The 27,033-nt window shown below is 29.6% G+C and overlaps 2 protein-coding genes across 5 annotated transcripts; one reads left to right on the plus strand and one right to left on the minus strand.

The window, feature by feature from the left end:
• Positions 1-239: 239 nt before the first annotated feature.
• On the minus strand, positions 240-27,033 carry LOC126833579 (tubulointerstitial nephritis antigen-like). Its single transcript, XM_050565000.1, has 8 exons — positions 26,848-27,033; positions 5,200-5,491; positions 4,261-4,324; positions 3,894-4,092; positions 3,158-3,453; positions 2,852-3,060; positions 1,591-1,742; positions 240-1,384 (listed from the first exon to the last, which is right to left on the minus strand). The coding sequence occupies exons 2-8, from the start codon at positions 5,489-5,491 to the stop codon at positions 1,193-1,195; spliced, it is 1,404 nt and encodes a 467-aa protein (XP_050420957.1). The 5' UTR covers positions 26,848-27,033; the 3' UTR covers positions 240-1,192.
• LOC126833580 (keratin, type I cytoskeletal 9-like) lies at positions 6,862-9,607 on the plus strand. 4 transcript variants are annotated; one of them, XM_050565001.1, is made up of 12 exons: positions 6,862-6,980; positions 7,238-7,324; positions 7,789-7,815; positions 7,892-7,945; positions 8,201-8,254; positions 8,372-8,413; positions 8,533-8,586; positions 8,704-8,745; positions 8,859-8,930; positions 9,071-9,121; positions 9,207-9,326; positions 9,392-9,607. In XM_050565001.1, exons 1-12 carry the CDS (start codon positions 6,936-6,938, stop codon positions 9,470-9,472), a joined length of 729 nt encoding a protein of 242 aa, XP_050420958.1. In that variant the 5' UTR covers positions 6,862-6,935; the 3' UTR covers positions 9,473-9,607. The 4 variants fall into 4 exon arrangements, with proteins under 4 accessions (XP_050420958.1, XP_050420960.1, XP_050420962.1 ...); XM_050565003.1 differs by lacking the exons at positions 8,533-8,586; positions 8,704-8,745; XM_050565005.1 differs by lacking the exons at positions 8,372-8,413; positions 8,533-8,586.

Genomic DNA, 27,033 nt, shown 5'->3' on the forward strand with positions numbered 1-27,033 from the left:
AGTATGATTTACGTAATTAAAAAAAATGTTTTTTGGAAATTCATAACTATATTGAATAAAAAATTGAAAAAAAAACCGGTGAAGTTTTTCTTTGTGGTAAGTAAGTATAAGATTTTTTTTAAACAGACTGAGTAACGTTAAATAATGTAGGTACGAATTGTTGTGCAATACCCTATTTATTATAATATTTAAGTAGGTATAAATATAAAACCAAAACCAATTTATAGTTAAGATTTTTCATATTAATTTTTATATTTGATCATATATTGTAATATAGGCGTTCCAATAAATCGGTAAGATAAATAATAAATAATAATGTATTAGTACTTAATGTTGTTAGCCAAGTTATTGTACAGTTAATACGATTAACAGGACGATTACGTGAATAACACGGTCGACAAGCACGTGCATATAACTATGGATAGGTAAATATATAGTAATAATACTAATAATACAAATAATCAAAACTTATGTATATTAAAAGATATCGGATAAAGCTAGTAGAACTTATACACAGTAATAATACTATATATTTAAACTATATAAAGACAAATAATTTTTTAAAAAATGAACACAAAAACGTATTACCTAGTTAAAGAATGTTAAAACTCTTGACATGAAATAATCACAATTTTTCCCTAAGCTTAGGTTATACACTTAAAATATTCTATAACATTATTATTCTCTATAACGTAGTATAATTTATTATACATTGTGTACACTATAAAATATGGTTGATCTAATATAAAATAATATGATTATAACAACATATATGTATATAGAAATTAAATAAACTTGGTCAACGCTATTAAGAATGTTTTTAGTTATTCGAAGATGTTAAAACAAATAAGTGTGAAAAAAGAGTGCGATTTTTAAGCTGACTGGACAGCTCATTGTGATGGACAGTATTTGACGTTAGGTACGTTAGGTTGTTGTACTAAATTTATAGTTATGGCCGTGTAAATACTATATGAAAAAACAAATATACTACGCCACTCATACACGCCTATTTAAAAAACATTAATTTAGCTTTCAGAGTACTTATTACATACTCTCTATAGGCGGTAAATAAAAACTTAGAAATTAAAAAATAATAATAATAACAAAAGCTTTATTTTGCTAATTGCTTTGTTGCGACGACAAAGGTTTGCCTTATGCACTAGAACTGTAATGTATAATCAACGCGTTGCGGTCAGATGCTGTTGGCTTTGGCTCCGTTTAACAGGAATATGTCATATCCCTGTGGAGGGATCGTGATGTTGAAGTCGTTAATGTCTGCCCAAGCGGCGATCACAAAGTCTTCTATCTGACACTCGTTGGTTCCCTTGAGTATACGGAAGTATCCTTCTTCACCCCACCACTGACCCCACGAATTTGAAACGATCTGGCAAAAAAAAAAACATTTATTTACTATCGTTTGGTTGAGAAATATTGATTTCGGCCTTTCGATTAAGTAGGTACAAGATAAAATACAATTGAAAGTTAATAAATCTAAATATCAACGTTCCTATTATTGGCTATATTAGGGCAGTTGCTTTATTATTTTAATAGGTATAACTGTAAAGCAAAAATAGATATTAGACAAGTTACCCAATATTTGACCAGCTTGCCACCTTGATACTCTTCGCCCCATCCGACGATCCGAACCGCGTGGTAACCTGTCCTGGAGCCCGAAGCTAGTGACGAGCACTTGTACACGCCAGTTTTGTATATAAAGAAATCTCTGGACACTTTCATAACAGCTGCAAAACAACGTTTAAATACATGAAAAATTAGTTTGTGCTTAGTCGATTTATAATTTGGGTTGATCAATCGGTATTTTTCGGTTTTTAGTTTTCTGACCAAAATATTAATAAAAATAATTTTTATAGCACCTATGTAGGTACGTTAAATAAATATGCATTAGATTAAGAAGACAAAAATGAATTTCAGTATAATTTAAGAAGGGCGACGTTCCAAAACGAGGTATTGCCAGAATTTGAGTTAACTCAGATAAAATAAGAATAAGTAATAACGTTAAAAAACAAGTTCAATTAAGTGTTTTCCTGTTAAACATAACTAGTTTAAAACTCTAAGTAGAGAACTATTTCATGAACATTTCTTTGATTTTGCTAGAGTTAGGAATTTTGGAAATGCCATGTTTTCTATTGTACCCTTTAATATCAATTTTGTGTCCGGTAAATACAATTTATCGCAATTGAGCAATTCAAAACTTTATAACATTGTTTTTATGATTGGAATATTTGATCATGTAACAGTATTTGAATGCAAATATCTACAATAGTATAATGTACAAGTCACGTTTATGATAGAAAACGAATCCTTTACTAAACCTAGTATAAGGCTAATGTTTTTCATTGAATTACCCATTTACATTACAACACACAGCCGGTATATATGAAAAACCATTATGCTCAACACGCTTCTATCATTCACTATACAGTCTGTAACGTATTCTTAGTTCATTTGTTACTGGTAACCGTTGAAATATAACAATCGAGTCAATAACGTTTGTACAAAATAGCCATTGTCATGATTTACTGTGTTGTTACGCCACGGCGTGGCGGTAGGGTACAAAATACTTAAGTAGTCGGTTGTCTTGATCAGCGGTGACGAAAGCCGAAACTCTAGCGCCATAAGATGTACAATATTGACGTGTTATACTATTGTGTAAACTTAACTAAAATGGGGTTCGCGACCTCGTGGCATTTACATCACATGCTACAAAGGAAATCCATGTGAGCTTTCAGAGTGTCACTAACGTATAGCTGATAGTAGCTAGGAGCCCCCGTCTAAGAAGATGCCGCTTAAGAGCTCCGCCAAATGCTAGATCCATAATATTTATACTAACCTTGTACGGGTCCCGACGTCATGATTTCGTTCATGATGCCTTCTTCCGTGGACACCCTGTATACTGGCCCCATTCGGTGTAACTGAGTTTTAGCCGCCGGGTTGAACCTCTGCGAACGCGGACACGGTGCTGTGAACTCCTTCTTCTTCTTCGGCACGGCGCATTCGGTCATTCGGGCTTCCCACGGGTAACACGCTTCCGTGACCAGACTGCACACACACACCCAACAAACGTGTTGCCGTGCAATAATATAATATTAGTACAGCTTTTTTGCCTTCTTAAGCTCTCCAATACCCTGTCACTTACCCGAATTTGCGTATCCAGTTCCAAGCCCTGGTCAGGTGTCCTCCTTGGCATCCTCGCTGATTGCGGTTGTTGCACGACAGCAGATGTTGCGTGGACAAGACATCGTTGATCGCGCCTTTGGTCATGATGCCGAACCGGTCTGTGCTTACTTGAACCGTGCTTATCACCCAAGACGCCGCACACCACCCTTGGTCCAAAGGCCGGGCAATTAAGTTTGGCCACTTGGAACGGACGTCGAACGCTCGAGGCAACGATTCTCGCCGGAAAGCCGCTTTGAGCGGTCTCATTTGCAATATCTGAACGCGGAATACAACGAAAGTTAAACAATAAATTGTTGTTAGTAGATCTAAATAGAGCTGTGAGTAGACCTAACCTAACTGGTAAACACATTCCAACTGAACTTTGCTCTTAGTACTTTAATGCTTTACTGTACATGAAATAAAGAAAAATTAAACAGGTTTTTTCGTTCGGGTTAGTTACATATTATATGTACCGGAATGAAATGCTTCCGCTGTTTTTTTAAAGACAATGTGGAGGAAAATATGTAATTCATTTTTATACTAATACTTAACTGTAATAATATCTTCGCGATTAGTTATTATATTTAATTATTAGTCGATAGATCACACAAACGGGTACAAACAGTAATCAGAACACCTTAAACTGATGTAAACTTGATTTTATCCACTGGCCGACGCCATGACCGCGAATGCGTTTTGTTAACTTGGATACGAACCTTTTTCTTGGAATGCAAAATTCCCAGTCGCAAGTTCAGACCGTCCTCGTACTTTCGACCCCAGAACTCGGTGTAATTGCCAGCTGCCCATCCGAACCGATTCGCCTGTGCTCGGATCGTTCCCAACAGGTCCGGTTCGACAAGGCACTCGTTCCGGCTGCACAGCAGTTGCAGTTCGCCTTGCACTTCTTGACACCGACTGCGTTAATCATTTTAAAACTATAATATTTTTTTTTTTGCACACCGCCTTTGATTAAATGGCTAAATGTGTTTCCGCGTCATCGTGTGGTATGTCCTATATGTAAGTATTACAAACCCCATTTTGTTTTCTCGGACGTTATTTACATCTGGCCAAAGTGTCACTTACCATTCGTTACAGTTGATGGCGGCCGCCTCACCATATTTATAGTACTGTCCGTTCGCGTAACATTCTAGAAAGAATTTTTAAAAAAAATATTTCACTACAATATCAATTATAATTTTATGACTTAGTTGTAGATTACAAAACGAAGTATAAAGCTGGTTTTGGGTTTCTAAACAGGACAAATATTTTAAATATTGTGAGTTTAATTCGATGTTGCCTAATTATATTACTCATTTCATAGCTTGTCTTCTCTGATTTAAACGCACTAGTAAGCATAAAATCATAACTTCTCATTAAAAAATAAAATATTATCTAAAATCTTTAGAACGTTATTTTTAATGGAATATTGTGTTTTATTGTGATCGTAATTAACGCGTTGTGCCTGACAATTACTCATCGTTCTTATCGTTCTTAGGATTCGATAAGTGCAAACAATAGAAAGGATTTATGGATTAATCAGAAATTAATTTGAATGCCAAATAACAATATATTGTGTTAAATATCGATCATCAAGAGAGATCGACATAGTTTCGGGTTTTTGGTCTATTGAAAGAATAACACAATCGCTTCTAGGCCGTATGCTAATTGGATACTAAGCGTAGTAGTTCTCAATTGTTGCCGGATTTTCAAGAGATAATAAACGGATAAACGTACAAAGGTAAACTCTAAACATGTTACATAATTAGCTTTGACATATGCTAGGGAAAAAATACTAATAATATTTTATTTATAAGTAGTAAGTAATTAACTTGAGATTTCTATTAATTTGTACATTTTTATTCTAATGGTAGACTAAATTTTGTTTTATGACTATTATTACCAGTTCTAAAGGGGGAAAAGACGAAAATTAATACTCGAATGTTAAAACCTACAGAGTGTGAGAATCAACAAATTTGCAATAAAACTTCTAGTTATAATTTATACCTAACGTTATATACTTACGCTTGGTCTCTAACGGTGGTTCGGGAGGAACGATGCCTTTGCAAAACGACCAAAAGTCTGGACAACAGTCCTCTGACCGGGTGCGGTTGCAAAAGTCATCACAATAGCAGGTCGTACCCATGATCGGGGCAGAACACTCGTCTTGTCGGCCAGGACAACATCCTCGAGGTCTGGAAGCACAATAAGAACCGGCCAAATCACTTTGACCAATGGCTGAATTGATATACAACGTTAAAACGACCATTGCAAGTAATGCCGTCTGGTCGCAATACTGCCTCCAACACTTTTCCATCTGCATAACAATATGTTTTGCTGTATAATAATAATATTGTAAAATATATAGCCTACATATAGGTATTAAACATTTTAATTCTGTGCAAGTTGCCTGTATGCAATCCCTTACTAAAAGGAGTGGCTACTCTGCAGAAAGTATATCAAAAGCTTGGCTCTAAGGTACAGTAAGTATAACACCTAAGGAGTAGTTTAAAACATAACTCATACATAGTCTTGGCAATAATAATAGAAAATACGAGATTATATGGAAAGTTGAATCATTTAGTGCGTTAGACACGTCATGGGCATTGTTGAAATAATAATTATTTTTAAATGAAACTATAATCGAATAATTTTGCAAACAATATTTTTAGTTATTAATTATTTAAATAATTTAAATAAAAAATATATTTTGTTAGTTACATTTTTTTTCACACATAAATATAAATATTTCAAGACCATTATTTGAATTTTTACCCTGATTAATAATTTGGATAGCTTTATAAATTAATTTTGAATGAAAGGTAAAATTAATTTTTAATATTATTTGCAAATAGAAAATAGTTATAAAAAAAATTGAATTTTATTTGGGAATTTCGCATTTTATTTGTATTTTAGTTAAAAAACTACAAAATGATAGTTATATTATGACAAAGCCGAAGTCATCATAATAATTTTAATGCACAAGTTTAAATATAAAATTAAGCACATAATAATTAATAACGCAAATTTAACTGAAATTATGATTCTCACAAGAGTAAATGTTCAGGTTATTTGGAAATTGTAGAAATTGCAGGTTTAAAAAATGTTCTACAATACAGTCAAACGTTGTCAAAATATTGTCTTTAAGTTTTAAAATTTTATTTTTGACCATTTTTTAAAAATATTTTTATATTTTTTAACTATTATAGAATATCTTGTACAGCTTTTAAATATATCAGAAAAAATGTTTTAAAAACATTTTGACATTTGCTGCATGGGTTAAGTATTTTCGTTTAATTTAAGTATTAAATATTGCCTTTCAGCTATTCCTATTTTTTTCTTTCATCAAATTCATTTAATGCTCACAACTACAGTTAAATAATATGATGTAATGTTTTTACAAAAATTAGTCATGTCTAGTGAATGACATAATACTACACCATAAACAAAACTTATATTTGTAATTCTTAATTAAGTATTGTTTGCACAAAAAATGTGTTGTTTAAAAAACTAGTTTACTAGGTAATTTAGTTGTTTTCAAAATTTAGAATGTTTACCCGCAATCTTTGCATTTGGCAAATATTGTAACCCGAATAGTCAATAACAATCAAGCAAAACAAATAGTGCGCCTAACTTTTTCCTGTTAAAATATTGTATAAAAAGCAAAGGTATACATGTTTTAATCAATACAGCTCTAGTATTGTCTATGGTAATGGTATATAATACAGTATTACAGTAATACATATAATAGACATTTGAACATGACTTTGAGTAAAATATTCCTCGTTCTAGCTGTCACCATCTGCGTAAGTACAATATATAGATTTGCAACTGTCAATTTTCAAAGATTTAAAATAATTCATATGTATTGTATGAGTACAGTTCGGTTAAGCTAGATTTCGCTAATAGTTAAATTAACACTAACCATCGAACCATTACTAAAATAAGATTTTCACCACATTATTATTTTAGTAATATAAAAACAAAAGATATACGAGTAACGCCACCTTGTTGTAGTTTAAGAGTATCATTAAAAAACTATCAATACTTTTATAAATTTTAGACTGTTGCTGCAAGAGACTTGCACTTATCCAAACGAGATGAAATAGTAACCGCTAGTGATGCTTCCGGTGGATTATTCAAAAGATGTGTGAGTATTAATACTAAGAGCTATTAGAAGTTTGATTTAAAACAACTTTTTATACTTGGTATGAAAAATAAATTATAAACAAACAAACATAAACGATTCCAAGTACTATTTTTGACATTTTTTTTATCTTTTTTATTATAAGTCTCTTTATAAATTACTATATTTTCCAAATTGTCATTGAGCTCAATCTCAATAAAATATCTGCAAACCTACAACAATTTAAATGTAACAATTTTTATTATAAGTTAATTAAAATCTATTTGTAGTACTTTTTTAATTTTCTGTACTTTTTATGTACATAAACTATACTTCAATATACATTTACGAGTACATTTTAAGCTATAACATTATAATAGACTCAATTATTTTATTATATAAAAGATATATTATACACGTTATTCATAATTATAATTTATTTTTTTTATTATACACGTAATGTATAACTGATCAAATTATAATTTTAGATGAAAACGATTGGAAAATCCCTAAAGGTAAAGGCAACTTTTTTCGAGATTTATTATGATGCATGATCCGATAATATAATTATTATTGTAATAATTACTTTAGGGCGGCGAATGTGGTTGTGGCAGTTCATCGTCTTATGGATCTGGAAGCTCTGCGGTAAATAATATCGTACAATCGTATTTTTTAATTTTTATAGTTAAAAGTTTTTTGTATTTTAATTTTATTAGTCATCAAGTATGAAATAATAACACTTAACCTTACCTTTACCTAATCTAACCTAATATATTTTTTTAAATATGTTTGGTTTAAGGTGGTAGTTCGGTAACAACAATTTAGGCGTTATATTTTAGTATTTAATTATTCCTTTTAAGTAATAACACTTATCTATATTTCAAAATATATTTGGCTTAGATTGGTTCATCGTCTTCCCGCGGTTGTGGATCCAGTCTTATCGGTAAGGGTTCGGTAAGTAACATTATACGATAATATTTTTTAATTTATAGTTCTTAATGTTTTCATTTTCATCAAATAATAAAACTTAACCTAACCTTTACCTAATCTATTTTTTTTAATATGGTTTAGAGCGGTGGTGTAGTGACCGGCATGAAGTCCAGTCAGTCTTCGGTAGGTAACAATATAATGATTTTTTTTTTATTAAAACAATTTAGGCGTTATATTTTAGTATTTAATTATTCCTTGCAAGTAATATCACTTATCTATATTTTAAAATATCTTTGGCTTAGATTGGTTCAGCTTCTTCCCGTGGTTGTGGATCCGGTTATGTCGGTGAGGGTTCGGTAAGTAACATTGTACGATAATATTTTTAAATCTATAGTTTTTAATGTTTTCATTTTCATCAAATAATAAAACTTAACCTTACCTTTACCTAATCTATTTTTTTTATAATGGTTTAGAGCGGTGGTGTAGTGACCGGCATGAAGTCCAGTCAGTCTTCGGTAGGTAACAATATAATGATTTTTTTTTTTATGAAAACAATTTGAAGGTTATGTTTTATTAATTTTATTATTTATTAAAATAATTTGTTATATTTAAAAATTTGTTTGGTTAGGGCGGTCAGTATGAAAGTGGTACGTCTTCTTACGGTTCTGGATTAGGTAGTTCAGGAAATTATGGTCAATCCGTAAGTATACAATATTTAATGATTATTTTTTTTTTTTAATTATCATTCTGTTTTTATTTTTAATATTTATACTACTTTATACATTAAGTTGGACTATTAAATAGCAATCAAATAATTACCGATATTTATATTTTTAATAGGGTGGTTCTGGTGTGACATACGAAAGCGATTCCGAAATCGATACCTCATCAGTAAAAAACAATTTATTATTATTATTGGAATAGTGTGAATAGTTTTTGTTATAAATATTAATAATAACATTTTTTATTCGTTCAGAGCGGTCAACGCAGCGGAAGCTTGGGTAGCTATAAAAGCGGCAGTTTATCGTCGTCTTCATTGTCTTCAGCACGAGGATGCGGATCGGGATCAGGAATTACACAAGTAAAGAAATCTGGGGTATGTACAGTTTCAAAACTTATAAACATTTTTGAATCATACTAATAAAAGGTGTATTTTTTTAGCAATATTCTGAATCCACACAGTACGGATCGGCAAAAGGCATTCAAACGGGAAAGACATGTGGCTGCGAATGTTCATGTTAATGGTGACCTAACTACCCATAATCAATCAATTAATAGTTAACCTAAATATTATGATAATTTGTAAAATTCTTCTTGTAAAATTGTCATAAGTTAAATAAATACATCTTTTTTTTTTGCCGATTAAAGTTACCTTAACTTGCCGCGTTTATTCGAATATAGAAAATTATTTTCAATTGCCTGCCAGTTATACAGTTTTAGCGTATAATTCAGTTGCTAAAAATTCGGATTTTGATGACTGTAATTAATAGCATAACAGTTTTATGCGCAGTTATAATTATTAATGTAACGTTTAATCGAAGGTAATTTTCAAATGGACAATTATTAAAAACGGTCGTAAAACAGGGTTTGGCGTGGGCAAGCTCAGAACGCGGCACTACGTCTAATATGCGTTTTGCAGACATGCTATTTAAACAATTGATATAATGTACTGTTGTTGTTATCATCATTATTGTGATGGCGAAAAACACATTTCGACGTTAACGAGGTACTTTATGTCCTTTTAAACCGCCCGCGAAATGCCGGCTTCTAAGTGATAATTTAGACATTGCATACGCATAATTTGATGTTTTTGACCCGAAGACTCTAGAGGTTGTCCGGGACGGCCAAGTAAAAGTCCAACAACCGCGGAGTATTGTTATTTAAAACAATCATATTAATGACTAACAAACGTATGTTGAAGTGATAACGGAAAACTGAGAATAGACTGGTAAATTGTGTGTCATGAAATAAGTCATTCTCAGTATTCTTTGCCGCTGTTATAACATGCGGACGTGAAGAAAAACTATACATGGATATTATTGTAATTATAATAAAAATATTTGGGAGACAACTGAGAATAGCAAGGAATTAACATTGTTAGCCGACACAAAAGAAAAATAATAGAGAGTAATAAGATTTGCTGGAATATTGTTTATATGATTTTAAAAAAGCGTCTCAGTTATTTAAAAACAAAAGTTTTAGATACCCATTTTATCTGAAATGCTCACTGACTGTTTAGACGTTTACAGAGATCTTTGTGATATCGTAACGACTAATCAACATAACTCAGATAGCCCGTCGAGCATAGGTGTAACTAAGAGATTGAACAATTTAAGGTTACTATTTAGTATAAAAAAAGTCTATCGTTTTTGTGGTAAAATGTATTATTAGAGCTAACAAGAAATTAGTGTTTGGCCTATAAAACACTTTAATCAATATATTTCACAAATTGTATAAACTTAAAAGAAATTTTTTTTATACAATATTGTTGGAAAATCAAGTATATTAGAAAACCGATATTAAATGTTTAGCTTAATTAAAATTGTATGATAATTAAAATTGTCATTAATTTACGCCTTATTAGAAATTATAAGTATTTATAAATCTAATCTAATCTAATTATTAATAAAAAAGTTGGTAGTGCTTTTTTTTTAGTTTAATTTACAAGTATAATTTACACTACATTTACATTGCACTATTTTTAAACCGAAGCCACTGATATAATAATATTAATAATGTTATTTCATCAACGTATAGATACTGGTTTATAATATAGAACTTAGAAGTATATAGGTACAATAATCATTATCAAATTTCAAGGTCTTCTCAAAAGGTTGCAGTGTGACGCTTGCAGTTTAATCCTACTAAAATGCATTTAATCCGATCTTAAGCTAAACAATAGTATTATCTTATCTACATTAGTATTTTCCGAATTCTTATCTTTGGTACTAAATATTTTTTTTTATTAAACACCGAAAACGATTTACGCTGTAACGTTTATCAAACCCACGCAAGACCCTCGTATATTGGTTTCTTAACGAAGAAAATAATAAATTGGAATATTTAATGTGATGTGTCTCTCATTTGTTTCATTGTGTTAATTGTTCATCGTTTCAAAGCGGCCGAGCAATACAAATATTAATAATAAGACAAGAAAAATGCATTGTCGAAAAAAAAAACAACATACAATAAATAAATAAGTACAGTAGACTGCGATGAATGCAGAATGGCGCCGAAGGTCCATTAACAGAGAAATGCACTCCAATTAACATTTAATAACAATAATAATAATTTTCAACAACTGTTACAACGATTGTGAACGAGTTCGATGGTCTATAATAATAATTGATATCTGGCCAATAAATTTGTTTTTCTCTTCAGAAATTCAAGCAATGAGAACGCTTCTAAACATTATCACACAGACACTCATAATCCATAAGAAATTTTCAATGCTGTAAGATTGCTATGTCTTGCGTTAAATTTATCATCTTGTATATAAAAAGCTTTGACTTTTTGCATAGGAATTTACGGTTTTATTATTTTTCTTATCGGACATCGTCTATTTTAAGTGCAATATAAAACTTTATGTTGACAGAGCCATGCGGTTTTATACTTGTACATTTTTTAGTGATTTTTTTTTATATGCTTTATTTCACATTTACCTGACCTTGACGCATTGATAAATTAAATCTTGTAAATATTTGCATAGACAAAAAAAGAAGCTAAAAAAAAATTGTCATATTTTAACTTTTACTAAAGCGTTTGAAAATATAATTTTTTAAATTTGAGCCAATGCTCTTTGAAGAAAATCTTCCTCTTTCCAAGCAAAGAACCTGTTTAACACATAAAAACAGGCCACGCGCAAGTAGAACTTATTTTCTCCCTTTTTGACAGTACAATTAGAAATGTAATACCTATAATATCACATTTCTAATATTATAAAACATATTATGTACTAAATAGACGTATAGTTTACACAAAGATTCCAAGGTCAAACTATACAAGCTGATCAAGACTTCAAACTAGGCTGGTATATCATAATACATTAAGTAAGTACCAAAATGTATTTCTTTACATAACATGTGTTTTTTATACGAATATATGTGGACATTTTAAGAGTGAAAATAAAAATCATACTCAAAAGACTTGTTGGCGTCTATCAGTCGGTATTCAACAAGACAGTAGTGTTGATGCCAAGAGTTTCTTGACATCAAAGGTATTTTAATCTTTCTACAATATTTGCGAACGCAGTAATACTAAAATATTTTATCGTGTAAGACTCCAATTTTAAGTGTTTCGCTATAGACATGGCTGTGTTATCTGTAAAGTGTTAGAAAACAATTTTTTTTTCTTCAAGTTTATTCCATTGAGTTTAAACGTGATTATTGTGAAGCGTTAGTAACGTTGAAACTTGAAAAGTAGCTTTGGTTTAAATACATTGTAAATTATTATTGTATTTTGGATTTAGAAGGGCCAAATTCTCTAATATTCTTATAAGGAACCACTAAATATTATGTTTGTAAAAGCAAATAAAATATTGGTAAAATGGCTCGATAATATATTATTTTAATAATATTTCATTGGAAATGTTTCTAGATGCATTTGAATCCATAAAAAGTAGTTTGTATTTTGGCTTTCGCTTCCAAAATAACAGCATCATACTTATCTAGAACAACTAAAAACAGCTTTTTTCATACCAATCCCGAAAAGTGTGTATCAAGTAATTAAATAAAGAGATGTTCGACAATATGCCGATTGGCCAAAAGTAACTAAAAGGCGATTTTTAAGACTCATCAAGATAGGGTACAATAATTTTTGCCAACCAACGGTGTCCTGCCTTTTGATATTTACTCGCACTTTCCCACGTTAAAAAAAACGTTTATAAGGCGCACTACGTCTAATAGGCAACGTGGGCATTCTCATAGTATTATATTATATATTGTGTATAAAGATAATGATCGATTGCGCCTGTCGTCAGCAGTCCCTTCCATACGTTATTATTATTACTATTAAAGTAATCTCTTTACATTATTTATAATATATAATATAATTCTATATTATATGTATAGAAAAACGGCACACATTCGTTCGAATGGCGGCTAGACAAAAACAAAATACACGGTTATCTCGATGTACTACTATATTGAACAAGTACAACTCGAAGCCGTATTGAAAATCTACTTTCTCGGCGAAACGGTTACGTGTATAAAATACTTATACATATGTTATAGGTTGTCAGCTCTTCTTGACAATAATTATGTTGGCCATGTCCACGGACTAATGTCAAACTGTGTCTTTGCTCAACGTAAAATAAGTATAATGAGAATTAGCATAAAATGTAAAACGTGTACCAAACGTCAAAGTAAATTTACTATTAACAGAAAAGTTTCTCTTGTTTTTCTAAATTACATTAAACTTTAATTAAACATCGCTGTTCGAAAATAAATTTGTTTATTTTCTCTCCAGAGTCGAAGAGGAAGGGGAATTCTAGATCTTAGTTAAATGCTAGTACACCATAACGGTATACTATAACAACTTCAATAAAATAGATTTCGAACAGAGCAAAACATTTAAATACTTTCAAAATGTTTTAATATGTTGTAAACATATTTTAGTCCTTAAAAAATGTTAATTACACAAATTTGTATAAAAGTATTGAAAATATTTCCAACACTTACATCATATTTACTTACCATTTTGTAAACAACATTTTAAAAACATTACATTTCGTGCCAAAACATACTTACATATTTAAAATATTAAATTTTGTTTACTACATCGGTATATATTTTGACTTAAAAATATACATATCTTTTTATTCATTTCGAAAAAAAATTTAAATAGTTGTAGTGTAAAATCGAATGGAACTATTTAGAAAAAATCAGAACTTTAACACACCAAGTTCTCAGAACATAATATTTTTAGAAAATAGCAAAAAACAATAGAGTCAATAAATCCTTTTAGGACGCCCAATATTACTTATTTAACTTGAGGTCCAAGTATATAGTCGTACTTACTTGAACCTCAAGTTTGTTTTACAAAATCAGAATGATAAAGGCTTACAATAGTTTTGATGAAATTTGATCAATGTTTTTTTTCAGATGGACAAAAATTAATTTACTATAGATTTGTTTGTTTCAATAACAAATTAACCTGTTCTGTTTTACAGGTCCTGTACAACTTTTTACCACATTCTTTTTTTTTTTAACAAAAAAAATTCTTTTAAGGTGTAGAGAAGAGAAGTTAGCAGTTAATTTTGTTTCAACGTTATTCTTTAATAAAAGCATTCCTAATCAATTTCCTGTACACATTTAGACGGGGATTAACCATATTGTTTGCAAAGTCAAACGCATGTCAAAATTTAAAAATAAATACATTTTTTTATTTGGAGATTTCCCATCTTTGGTAGGAAAAAGCAAATTTGTATTATTTCTCAAGGCGTATACAATATAGTACAGCTTGTATAATCATAGAATTTGAACTTCCTGAATTACATATAGGTATATAGTTTATAAGACATAGGTGGAACAGCTTTGGACTTATGTGATATTTTCAAACAGCTATAGTTATTAATCTTGAATTTTGTGTACACCAACTTTATAGAAATATTAAAAACTTTTTTTTTTATTAGAATGTTATTTATATATTACTTTGCGTTTTACAAGTAAATCAGATGATTTTACATTTTTTTTTTTGACATTTATAAAACAAAACACACCTCAAATCGCCACAGTTTGTAATGTACATTTTTTTCTTAAACTTCAGTTTGCACGTCTAAAAATACTACGATTTTATTTTCATACTTTTAAAGTGTAATTTATGAGCAAAAAAAAAATATGTTTTTTTTTCGTATTCCAAAAGTTTGACCTTTTTGTACTTGGCACTTTTCAAAATTATAACACATAGTTAAACTTGTGCGGGAAATGCCAGAACACGAATAAAATATGATAAATTACGTACTATTTAAAAAAAAAAGTATATTCGTGTCACGGTAACAATAATAATAAATTGTAACAATTTGCATGGCGCCTAACGAAGAAAACATTGAGACCGCACTCTTTAAAATAATACAACATGTTTAACGACGACGGACGAACCCATTATATATGAAAGCGGCTCGTTTGTATATTTTTTTATGACTGTACGTCACCAGCTCATGCATATGGTCCATACATAACACAATGACGTGTGCACCAGTGTATATATTATACTAAACACATAATATATCATGTGTGTAATTTATACATGTAAATAACCAAATAACTGGTGTAACTACAATAATATTATTGGTGTCAACGGAACGATATATGACCCGTCCTTGAACTTATTAACGATTGTCATCGTCTTCGCTCTGCTTGTGTATCGTGTTTAATAATAATTATCAAACGAGGAGATCGGTTTTGCGGTGGGTGTGATGTTACCGAAACAAACGAATACACACAGTTCAATATATTTTAGACAATACCATAAAAATAATGTATATTCTATACATATACTCTAGTTAAGAAAACTATGAAGTTTAATTGGCATACACATACAGCTTGTTGTTCATGATTGTAGAATAGTTGGTAGAAAATGAAATCATTTGTTTTTGTTACTAGGTATTTATACAAAAATAATGATTATTTGACGATTGTGTTTATTTGATTTCAAACCAATATACATGGGTAATTATTGATGTTCATGTAACAGACAATTAAAGTTTAACGACAGTTTTTCGTAAGTTAAATTTCCAATTACTTTTTATTGCCATCGCCGAAGGCCGAACGAGTATAAACGTTTGTGTCCTCGTATCGAAATTAAATAACTATTTATAACATATGTACCTTTAGGTAAAGTTTTCAGGGACAAACGACCAAAAAAATGAAGATCTAGGTGGTGAAAGATTTTTTTTAAAAACATATCAAGTATGAGAATAACAGCTAAGTTGAATTTTTTTTTTTTTTGGTGATTTTTAAATTTGTGTTACACAGTCGAAAAATAAAAATTACACTATTTTAACGAATTACACTATGTTCTAGTGTTTTCAGCTCTTAGAATATTATAAAATCAATAACAATACTAATAACAGGTGCATTCATATTTTAATAATGTATAATTATTATAAAGAATAACTTATTCAACAAAGAAATATCTATAAACAAAAACAGACAGAGACTTTACTAAAAAATATATTATGTTGCTAGGTTTGCACATTTTAAATATACATATATTTTAACCTATAATTTTGGTGTTTTAAAATGTTTAAGTAATAAGTACCGTTAAAATTTTAGCACAGATGGTGCAAATAATCATGTAATATTTTTTCATGGTTTTCTGGAGAGCAAACACATGGTTTGCATTATTTTATTTTTTAGGTGCAATTTCGTGGCTTATAAGAGTTTTTTGTTTTTTAATAAGAGCTGAAAACTGTATTAACGATGTTGTGTAATACCTACTTAAATTTATAATATTATATTATAAAATAAAAACCGCTTGTTATCGCGTGTACCGCTTACTTGTAATTTGAATTACTAATGTCGTGTCTACTCATGAAATATTGCAATTTCGCTCATTCTCGTTAGGTGTTTGAATAATGACTATAACCGCGGTTTTGAATATAAACGTCTATTCATTGAAAATGGTGTAGAATCACAGTGTCATTGCTGGAATGTGAGAAAGAAATTCCGCAGACGGTTTTTATTGATAATAACTTATGTCTATTGTGTACAAAGTTTTAGTGCTGTACGATTTGTTTAGAATTTGATGAATTGTTTTCCCAATTGTTGGCCGTGTGCCGCCGATTAAAATAGTATTCTCGAGTCTCGCCCTATGTATATTATCCAGAACGTAAACGCGGGTGGTCCTAAATACGGACACAGCGCGATGTATAATTAACAAAACTAATTTTAATGATATTATAAAAAATATCACATAATATCGACATTAATGAGGCTTACGTTGGGGACGATGGATCGCCCCGCCTGGCACAGAGAAACAAGGAGAGAGAGAGAGAGAGAGAGCTACTATGTATAAGCAAACCATATACTCATGTTTTCTTTGTGGATCGGCTGGGGATATGTTATTACATCCAATAATAATTTCATATTGTTTGCTTTATTTTTTTCCCCGAAGGGGTACCTCGCGCCGCTCACTATAGACGCTTTATGTACTATGTCCTCTAGACACAAGAGTCTAGTCGCTTTTAATTATCCAAAATTATTAATTACCATGTACGGCAAATTCGTATTAGTGTGTTCATTCAAAACTGATCTCTATCTTTATCATTAAGTACCATTTGTATAACAAAACTAAGTCGCATGAATAAAATTGCTGATTTGCATGTAAATATAAAAATGTAATTAAATAGGATTGTTCATAATTAATTAAATTAATATATACAAATATTTACTCTTATTTATAAGAGTATTTGAGTATTTTTTTTGTTTATTAATTAAACTATTTTGTGTAATTATAAATCCTTAAAATGACAACTGATATTATACGCGGTTCAGTTTAGTTTCCAATTATAACTATAATTGTCCATTAAAAACTTTCAAAATTTCATTTAAATTATTCACAGCTTGAAAAATTGTCTTAAGTTAATTATTTTAAAGTAAATTTTACATTAAATATTTCATACTTAAATACCTACCAGCCACACATATCATACGGTTCAAAATTAAAGTGGATAACTTTTCAATGTATAGCTATCACCCAAGTCTTAAGACATACAACTTGGTAAACCGAGATATTATTGTTTTGAAGTACTACGTTCGTTTCAATAGAAACGATTATAACAAAAATATATGCATGCCGTATTATTATTGTTATTACTTCTCAAAAACATGCTATTTAATTAAGCAAAATAAAAAATAACATGCAATTAACTTTAACATACTATTAAAATACGAGTGTTGAGTGTTTAAACGCATAAAAATAAATATTATAATGTTATAATATATACATTATACATAATGTAGACATTTGAAATTTTTAAAAGCTTACATTCATGAAATAAAAATTTAATACCTTAATCTATTTTCAGAGCATAAAATATTCAAACACATTTGAAATACTTATGGTTAAGAACGCGTACGGTTTTTATTAGTAAAACTAATAACGATGATAATTACAATTATTATAAACAGTGTAAAATGCTTCGGGACTTTGTATACAAACAATAGTTTACAGCCGAAAGTTTAACAATATTGTGCCAAGTGCCAACACATAATATGTTTACATCAAATAATCTGAAAATAGTATAGACAAATAAAAAATGTGTAATTTATCCAACTAAAACGTATCGAGTATAATGTTTTCATTGTTTATTACTTGCAGGCACCGAATAGTATAATAGTTTGTGTTCTGAAATACTGAAGTAAATAAATGTAAATTGTAAATATTGAAATTGATTTAGTTTTATTAATATTATTACTGTAAGCAGATGTACGACATGCATGGAATAAGAAAAGGTTTCAGGATCCAAGGAAATTCGATATTTGATAATCATAAATCATATAATTTTAAAATACAAAGGAAGGTGTTAATTTAAATTCCTTTTATGATAGTAACAATAAGTACCTATAATAGTATATAGACGCTTCGCTCACCTAATAAAAAATGATTGTATTTTATGATTAAAAAAAACAAAATATTTTATAAAAAAAGCTTAAATTTTAAGTAATAAAATAGGTAATATTATTGAAAGGTACATATTGCTCATACTGTATATTTTTATTGTTGTCTTGTCATTCATTAATGAAAATTAATAACTAGTTTTGTCACTCATTTGCTTATCAAGCAGTATTTACAATATGATAGCCATCCTTCCTCATCCTGCCAACGTTAATATTGTCACACTGATATTAATAGTATACTAATTTTACAAATAATGTGTGCAAAATGAATATAAAAATTGTAATATGTACAATGTACATACAAATATAAGTGTTATGGGATATCATACAATTTATTTTTTAAAAATTGTTCTAACTGTACGTTTTGATAGATTCAATAATAATAACATTTTATTGAAAAAAAATATGTATAAAAATAGGATAGTATTAACAGCTATTAAGTTGATCATAATTAGTTTTTTCCGCAAGGTAATATTTTAATTATTATGCAATTAATATTTGTTTTAAGATTGCCATAGAATAACAATATAACTTCGCTGACTAGTAATCAGTTAACAAAGTTGGTCTATTTCAATATATTTTTTACTGGCCTTTTCGTGTGTGAATTGAAAATGCGCATTAGCGATAAAACGGTAGCATAGTTATCAAACCGAATAATGCATTATTATATTTATAGATGATGTGGAATATAATTATATCGAACTGAAGTTTGGTCCACTTGGCCAATGACCAAACGGAATCTTACGGATCTGTTAACGCGAAGGCGAAAGCGACTACTTGACCTATCGACCGTTTTGTTTGGCAAACGCCTCAATTAGGTCTCAGTCAAAGCTGGCTAGTTAGTACTTACTTCATAACTTCGTGTTAGTAGTTACTTGTTTTTATAATTATCCAATTATTAAATTGTAGCAAAATGGCGAAGCTAGGTAACTGAAACAAATTGGAGCACCGAGCAAGTGCAAATTCCAAAATCGTCGACAAATATAATCAACCACGTCGAATTAAAAATGTTCCACTATTCCCAAACAATTACAATCTAATTTCTTTATCATTTTCTCTGATTTCTCATTTCTAACTCTAACTTACCGACCATGTTAGATTGAAACGGCATGTGTAGGCACATCATTGCTCGTCTCACTACAGTTCCCGGTGAATGTTATAAACAAAGATAATAGTGTTACTTAAAACAAAATGCGGTTATCTCAGTGGACAATTTTACATTTGGTTATAGTTTCTTCATCAATAATTTTAGTTGAAACTCGATGGAAAATAAGGCACAACATTTTATGAATAACCCAGTCGTCCTAGGGTTTAACTTGCGAGTCTACAGTACAAAAGATCCCAAGCGACGTGACCATAGTGACCACCGTTATTGTTCTTTCTAGCCAGAAAATTTTAATAAATCGCCATTGTTTAGTCCGAACACAACTCGATCGTATCTAATATGTTTTAGCGAAAGTCCATACTATGGATTATTTTTAAACCCCTGTTACCGGTCTGTATAAATTGACCCGGTTATTTGAAATAACTATAGATATATAGAACTATAAAATAAAGTATGTATCATTATTATAATAGTATCGTTAATCGTGTGTAACCCGGACACAGGTTCAAGATTGTTCTACTGAGATAATTTGTATTTTAGTGGTGTCCTTATACTCGTACTGTGCAGTGTCAACAGCTTGCTCTCATGACAGCGAAATCCTATAAACTTTCGCCTTTAAATATTTTACAGCGTTTAATTTATATTTTATAAATAATGCTACAATTCGTGTAAAAATAATAATGGATTTCACATTTAATCGTACATAAAATCCATGGACAATATTGTGTCTTAAATAACAATGATTTCTTGTAATAATGAGGTCCATAACCATTGAGGAGATCAGATATATACTCAATGCTTTAACTAAATGAAAGACGTATGACTCCTATTCAAGCACTTGGGTTGTTTAATTTTTATATTTATTAATCAACTATGACTATAAAATAAATTAATCATGAGCATAAATAATTTCAAAAAAAAAAAAAGTTTTAGTCAAATTGAGTCGACCATTGCAAAAAGCCGTTTATGTTAACTAAGTTTTCTGTAATAGTTAAAAACTGATATTTTCTTTAATTTGTTTTGCAGTTACTTTTAATTTTCGAATAAGAAATTAAATAGAATATTATAAGTTTTGAAACTTGAGATTTATATACGAGGACCACTTAACAATAACAAAACTGCAAAATATAGATTTTGGCTAAACGTATATATAAGAGCGTTTTGCAACTGGACAACTCAATATTTTAATCTTTATCAAAACAAATGCGACAACTTCATTCTTAAGGTACTCAATAAGTACATACATCTAATTGAATCAACTTTAAATTATGGATAGAATGATGGAAAAAGTTAGATCGTCGGTTAATCATGATTATTTTTCCACCGACAGTGGCTTTAACCAGTGATTGGCCGCTCTAAGTAAAACATACAATTTTTAATGACTCTATATAATTAAGGTAGAATGGTTTAAAAAAATTCGAATTTTCAACAAAAATACAAATCTTCTTCTATTTTTTTGTAACGTTTCAAGTGATTTAAAAAAATAGATTCCACCTCATTTGATTAGTATTTATATTGTAGTCCTCTAAAAATAATGTCAATGTATTCAAAATGATGCTACATGGTGATGATAAATGTTTCATTTTACACGTAAAAAAATCGTATGTTCTGTGTTTAAATATTGCAATTTTTGTAAGTTTTTTCAATTATTGTAATAAATCTAGTACTTAAGTACCTATAACACGATGTAGTGCTATTTAATAATAATAATGTCATTTTACAATATAGATACTGGATACAACATAAAGGTGTAATTAAATAATTTATGTAAACGTCAGCTGGTAGCGTTTAACTCGTCACAATGTCTTATTCAAAAGCATTCAGGTAAACGTTGTCGTTTTGCATGTTTACTATTTTTTTTTTTATGTCATTAGTGATATTATTTAAAACGATTATAATCATCCAACGCAAAACGGGTTATTAATGTCAAGTTTAGTCACGATACGGCTTAACCGTAAAGCGCATGTCTTTATACGGTCGCGCATATCTAATATTATCTGGCTTGTATATATAGGTACACTCGCGGTTGTCTTATCAAAACAAGCACATTGCGTCGTATGTGTATTTTACATTAAATATTTAAAAAATATATATATTATTAGATATTAATATTTAAATTTCAAACAACATTGGCCATTGTTGTTATAATGTGAATAAACTGTAAACTTAATTATGACGGCAAACTGGTTTTTTTTTTAATTTTACAAAATAATGTTGTTTGCGCCCTGGTTGGGAAAACCGTAAAACTATAAAATTTTCTTAACAATTTTTCATAATTATATTTTTATATTTAATATTAAAATTTCAAAATTTTTTTAAACAAAGAATAATTTAAATCCAAAAATCTTAATTTGAAAGCGGGATTTTTCCCATTCAGAAGTATCTACAAGAAATCAGTTTTTACTAATTTTAGTTCAATGATTAGTACTCTGCTCTCTATTTAGATATTAAATACTATCTAAATCTATATATTAAACAAAATTCCTCGCCAACATAAAATAACCATGCTTTAAGTAAACAAATTTTAAGTGTGCTCAAAAAATTGTAAAATTATAAAAACAAATACTATTAGTTATAACAGTAAACTAGCAAATACTTGCAAATCATTATGTATGTTATATAATAATGGTATTATGACATTAACACTCAAAGTAGTATGTTATGTATTTTCTTTTTACTATCCTTACCTTATATTGTCTGCTTAACCTACTTTTTAATAGGTTCATTCATAGCCAATTTTATTAGAATAACTGTTTAATTATACAATAAATATGTGCTTAATTGTTTATAATCGGAAAACACATTGACTGTATGGAATTTTTCAAGTTAAATTAAAATTTCAACTTAGATTTTTATGTAACTCGTCTAGAATATTTTATAGATCATTTTTAAAGTTGTGAATACACAGTTTTGTGCTATTTAAAATTATTCTATGTTGCATTTAGTCTTTAATAATAATCGATACATTTTATTGGAAATCAGAATTTTTAAAAAGAAATGTCCACGAACTCTGAACTAGTCTCAGAATAAATGCTATTTCATTCTAAGTTTATTGTTTTGAAAACCTCAAACAATTATAGTCCTCATAACATTTCCACCATAATCCTAATAAAATCATTTAGAAAACATCCAAGTGAATTATCCATGCGAATTAAAATTGTGTTTTTATTCATACTTATTTATTCATATATTTTAAAAATATAAATCATCTTTTTAAAATTAAATTTAGTATCTTAGGTTGTATGTTTTCATGGAAAAAACATTTTATTTTAAAGAGCTTCAAAGTAATTTCTGAACATTTTTAGATATTGCTACTCGACTATTATAATATTTATAATGGTTTGTTTGACTGCATTTTATACTACCTACCGACCAATATAAAACAGTTTAATTTGGACAAACGCCCAAACGTAGGTGGTTTACTCGGTCACGTGCTCGGGCGTAATCGTAAATATATTATATATCTTTTTTTTCTCATGGCTCGTCTATGTCATCGGACGAGTACCATTAATATCAGCACAAATAATGCGTTTAACCTACACACAACCACAGTTTTGTTTCAAGGTTCGCGTCGGATTGCACAAAATATTATAAACGGCGTTGCGACATAGTGATGATAACATTATGCACTTGATGAATGGGGGTTTTTTTTTTGTTATTTTACACTCTGGTTTCAAATTAGTGAACTATTATTATTATTATTTGTCTTAAGATGAAATCGTCACTTGGCCTGCGCTACTTTGTTTACATTACCGTCGATACGCCAATAGATGATGCCTAAAACTATATCCATGTGTGTACAATTAAAATGTTTTTAAAAATTAACTATATTTACACGCATGCATGCGGGCAATTAAACGAGTGCGAAAACCACCAGTCGAATAATATCAATAGAGACTCTCTTATAAGTATTACCCGCATTATACAATAACGTTAAATACAGGGTATACAGGGTGGCTCACGGGGTGCAGACGACTGACGAGAAACATTACATAATTATTTAAGGGGAAGTCTGGTGTGTAAAGCTAAAAATGGTTAAGTTGTAGGTTTGAAAAATTTTGACCGCTTTTTTTTTATCGAAATATCAGTAAATAATTAATACGTGGTATCTCATTTTGAAAATATTTTTGTTTTTGTTATTTTGCAGTATTATAAAATTCAAATAATTTATCTTTTGTGGTTTTTCCAGACCGACATTAACTTTTAAAAATTATATGGTAACGTGTTTACGTCATTCCAGAAGGGATTAACTTTTTTAATTAAGTATTATTTGCTGGAATAATTACTTTTAGAGTATAGACTGTAAGAAGGGTTTCCCGATTAACTCCTAAACGTTAATATCACAGAAAGTAATTGTAAACTGGCTATCGACGAGTCTAAATTTGTATTCTTAGTTAAATAAAATTTATATTTTATATTATTTATTTAATTTTCAAATGTTCATTACCTTCCGAATTAAATCGCCAGTCTGGATTGCCCTCATAGTACTATAAAACAAATGTCTTTAAGACCCGTGAGCACATTTTCAAACTCGTTCTAAAATTTCAAAAATATTTCCTCAATACCAGACTTACTTTAAAACACAATCCACAAAACTAATAGCAATTTATGCTTTATAAATCAAGTTTTTTCAACGTCTTGGAAAATCACCATTGGCACGTATCATTAATACGGTTCAATGGTCAAAAGATTTCAAGAATGTGACAAATTTGTTCTGGTCCATAAAGTTTGAAAAAGGGGCAATTTTTAATTAAATTGACATATATAAACAATAAGTTCAACAATATTTTCAGTTTATATGAAAAAACTGTATACATTTTTTTTTCTCATTTAGAATGTAATTTTTAACAAGTATTTAAAATAATAATTAAATCGTTTTTGTAATAAAATTTAATTTTTAAATTTTTTCGTTGTTGTACCGTTTCTTGTTTTAATACCCAGTTTTTGCGTATAAATGTGTGTTCGTAAGACACCTTGTATATCTTCATTCAGTGTGAGTATAATCCATTGACGATGGTATTCAATAGCGTTCTTGTATCTCTATTGATAATTATTATTATTTGATGTTAAAAATATATTGTCGATCAATTTTATTTAATCGACAGCGAACGGTACAATCTCGACACAAGATAAATAATTGTTCTAATATTATATAAATGAAACTACCAAGACAATCAATGAGTGCTATTGCGCTGACTCCGTACCTATAGTTGTTATTATATAAATATACAGAAACGCAAAAACAAATTGTAATGGTTTTACTGTTTAAAAAAAAAAACAATTGTATTGCTGACGACAACCAAGACGGTTCGGTAATAAAATTGTACACAACCTACCTATCGCTCTAAAGGTATTTCGCATAAAATGCTTTTAATCGAATTTGATCTCATGGTAATATTTTACCACCTGCGTTCTACCGCTCAAGACCACAATAAACAGTCATTGTCACCACTCACTAACCCGTAGGTCGATATGGTAGGCTCTCATGAGTTATTAATGTATACTATTTACAATATTTACTTGCACCGTTACAAATAATAACTTATGTAGGATCGATGATCAAAAACAAAACAGCAACCAACGGAACCCAATTAACCTAACCCAACATAACTTACCTAACCTAACCTTATTATTTTTATTTTTATTATTTTATTTGCCAAATCTATCTAACTCTAATTATCATGAATTTATTAGAACGTTTACTTGACCTATCTAACCAAGTAAATACTTGGCGATTGATTAATAACCTCTCCATTACTTCATGTTAATTTCACCGCAGTCAATGTGTTGGTGAAAAAAACAACTAGTACACCATAAATATTTACTCGACAGTGGCTTGTATTATGTATTATATTATAAACATACATAATTATGGCGTATTGTCTTATGAAAAATAAAAACATAATATTATACAAGGTTCTGTTCCGCCGAGGATAAAAAGTATAATATAGATGGCGTCAATGCCGATATTTATTAATACAGGTATTAATTATTTCAGATTAAAACCTATATTTTTTCGACGTGACGGTTTTATTAGTTTAGAAGCCCAAAGTAAAACTTGAGCACGATTATCACATTATTAATGCCATAAATTAGCGATAAACTTGCGCGCACTTGTTTTCACTAAAAGAGATATAGCCAAATTTGAACTTAATCACTTATAAATGCCAAATGTGTATTGGGTCGTTTGAATTACTGCTGTTTAAAACCCTACAAAAATCCCTTTGAAGAAAGCCACTTATTTTTTAATAAGTATTTTAGATTATATTACTTGGAATTACTTTTTAAACCTTTTTCGACTATTGAAAAAAACATATTTTTTTAAACTTTTTAAATCAAAAATATGTACCCGAAACCTTGACTGTTCGATAAGCTGTCATGAATGAAGACTTTTTGATTTATTAACGTTTTAAATTTTAAGAAGAAGGGGAAATACAGTAGAGTAGACTAAGTTAATTACTAATATTTCATTCAACTTTTTAAACGTTGATATTTCCAAAAATATATTTTACTTGCAACCATACTATCAATCAGTAAATACTGAAAAAAAATATAAATAGGTTGGTCTTGATTTAATAAGTTTATTGTATAATACTTTTGAATTTCAAATGCCTATAAAAATTAATATCGCGTAAGATAGTGACACTTCTACGCCTAATAGCTCGTCTACAAACTGTATGCTGAAGTCGGATTTCAAATTTTACATTATGATAATGATGAATTTTGAAATTTTCTCCCGGTATAGTTGTATAAAAACTAAAAAGCCATACACGTCCTGTGTGCGCCGTGTCGCATCGTTATCGTATATTTAATAACAGCAAATAGAAATATAAGACTGTTGATAATTATTAATATGTATATTTGTTTTGTTATTGTACTAGGAGAATACTTACGTTGTAGCGACGGATAAGCTCAACGACAACTTGTAACAGTATAATATTGGCGATGAGCGCGCGAGGCTTGTGTGTCACTACACCACCGAACCCAACGTTGCACTGCACACTACTATTGTAACAAACGCATTGATGGCGATTAAACGTGTAAATTTGTAATATGGGGTACTCGTATATACTGCAACC

Source organism: Adelges cooleyi, unplaced genomic scaffold (genome assembly GCF_023614345.1).
Source record: "Adelges cooleyi isolate 19-005CV unplaced genomic scaffold, UGA_ACOO_1.1 ACOO_flye_CR_arks_rails_tigmint_CR_PRNA_2, whole genome shotgun sequence".
NCBI lineage: Eukaryota > Metazoa > Arthropoda > Insecta > Hemiptera > Adelgidae > Adelges > Adelges cooleyi.

What these genes read in the sequence shown, in the direction of transcription:
- LOC126833579 (XM_050565000.1), bottom strand. Translation starts at nt 5,491, where the DNA reads ATGGAAAAGTGTTGGAGGCAGTATTGCGACCAGACGGCATTACTTGCA. An exon ending in TTTTGCATTCCAAGAAAAAG is followed by an intron (nt 3,454 to 3,893) that starts GTTCGTATCCAA and finishes TTCCGCGTTCAG; the next exon opens with ATATTGCAAATGAGACCGCT. An exon ending in GACGTCGGGACCCGTACAAG is followed by an intron (nt 1,743 to 2,851) that starts GTTAGTATAAAT and finishes GTTGTTTTGCAG; the next exon opens with CTGTTATGAAAGTGTCCAGA.
- LOC126833580 (XM_050565001.1), top strand. Translation starts at nt 6,936, where the DNA reads ATGACTTTGAGTAAAATATTCCTCGTTCTAGCTGTCACCATCTGC. An exon ending in ATGGATCTGGAAGCTCTGCG is followed by an intron (nt 7,946 to 8,200) that starts GTAAATAATATC and finishes TATTTGGCTTAG; the next exon opens with ATTGGTTCATCGTCTTCCCG. An exon ending in GTCTTATCGGTAAGGGTTCG is followed by an intron (nt 8,255 to 8,371) that starts GTAAGTAACATT and finishes AATATGGTTTAG; the next exon opens with AGCGGTGGTGTAGTGACCGG.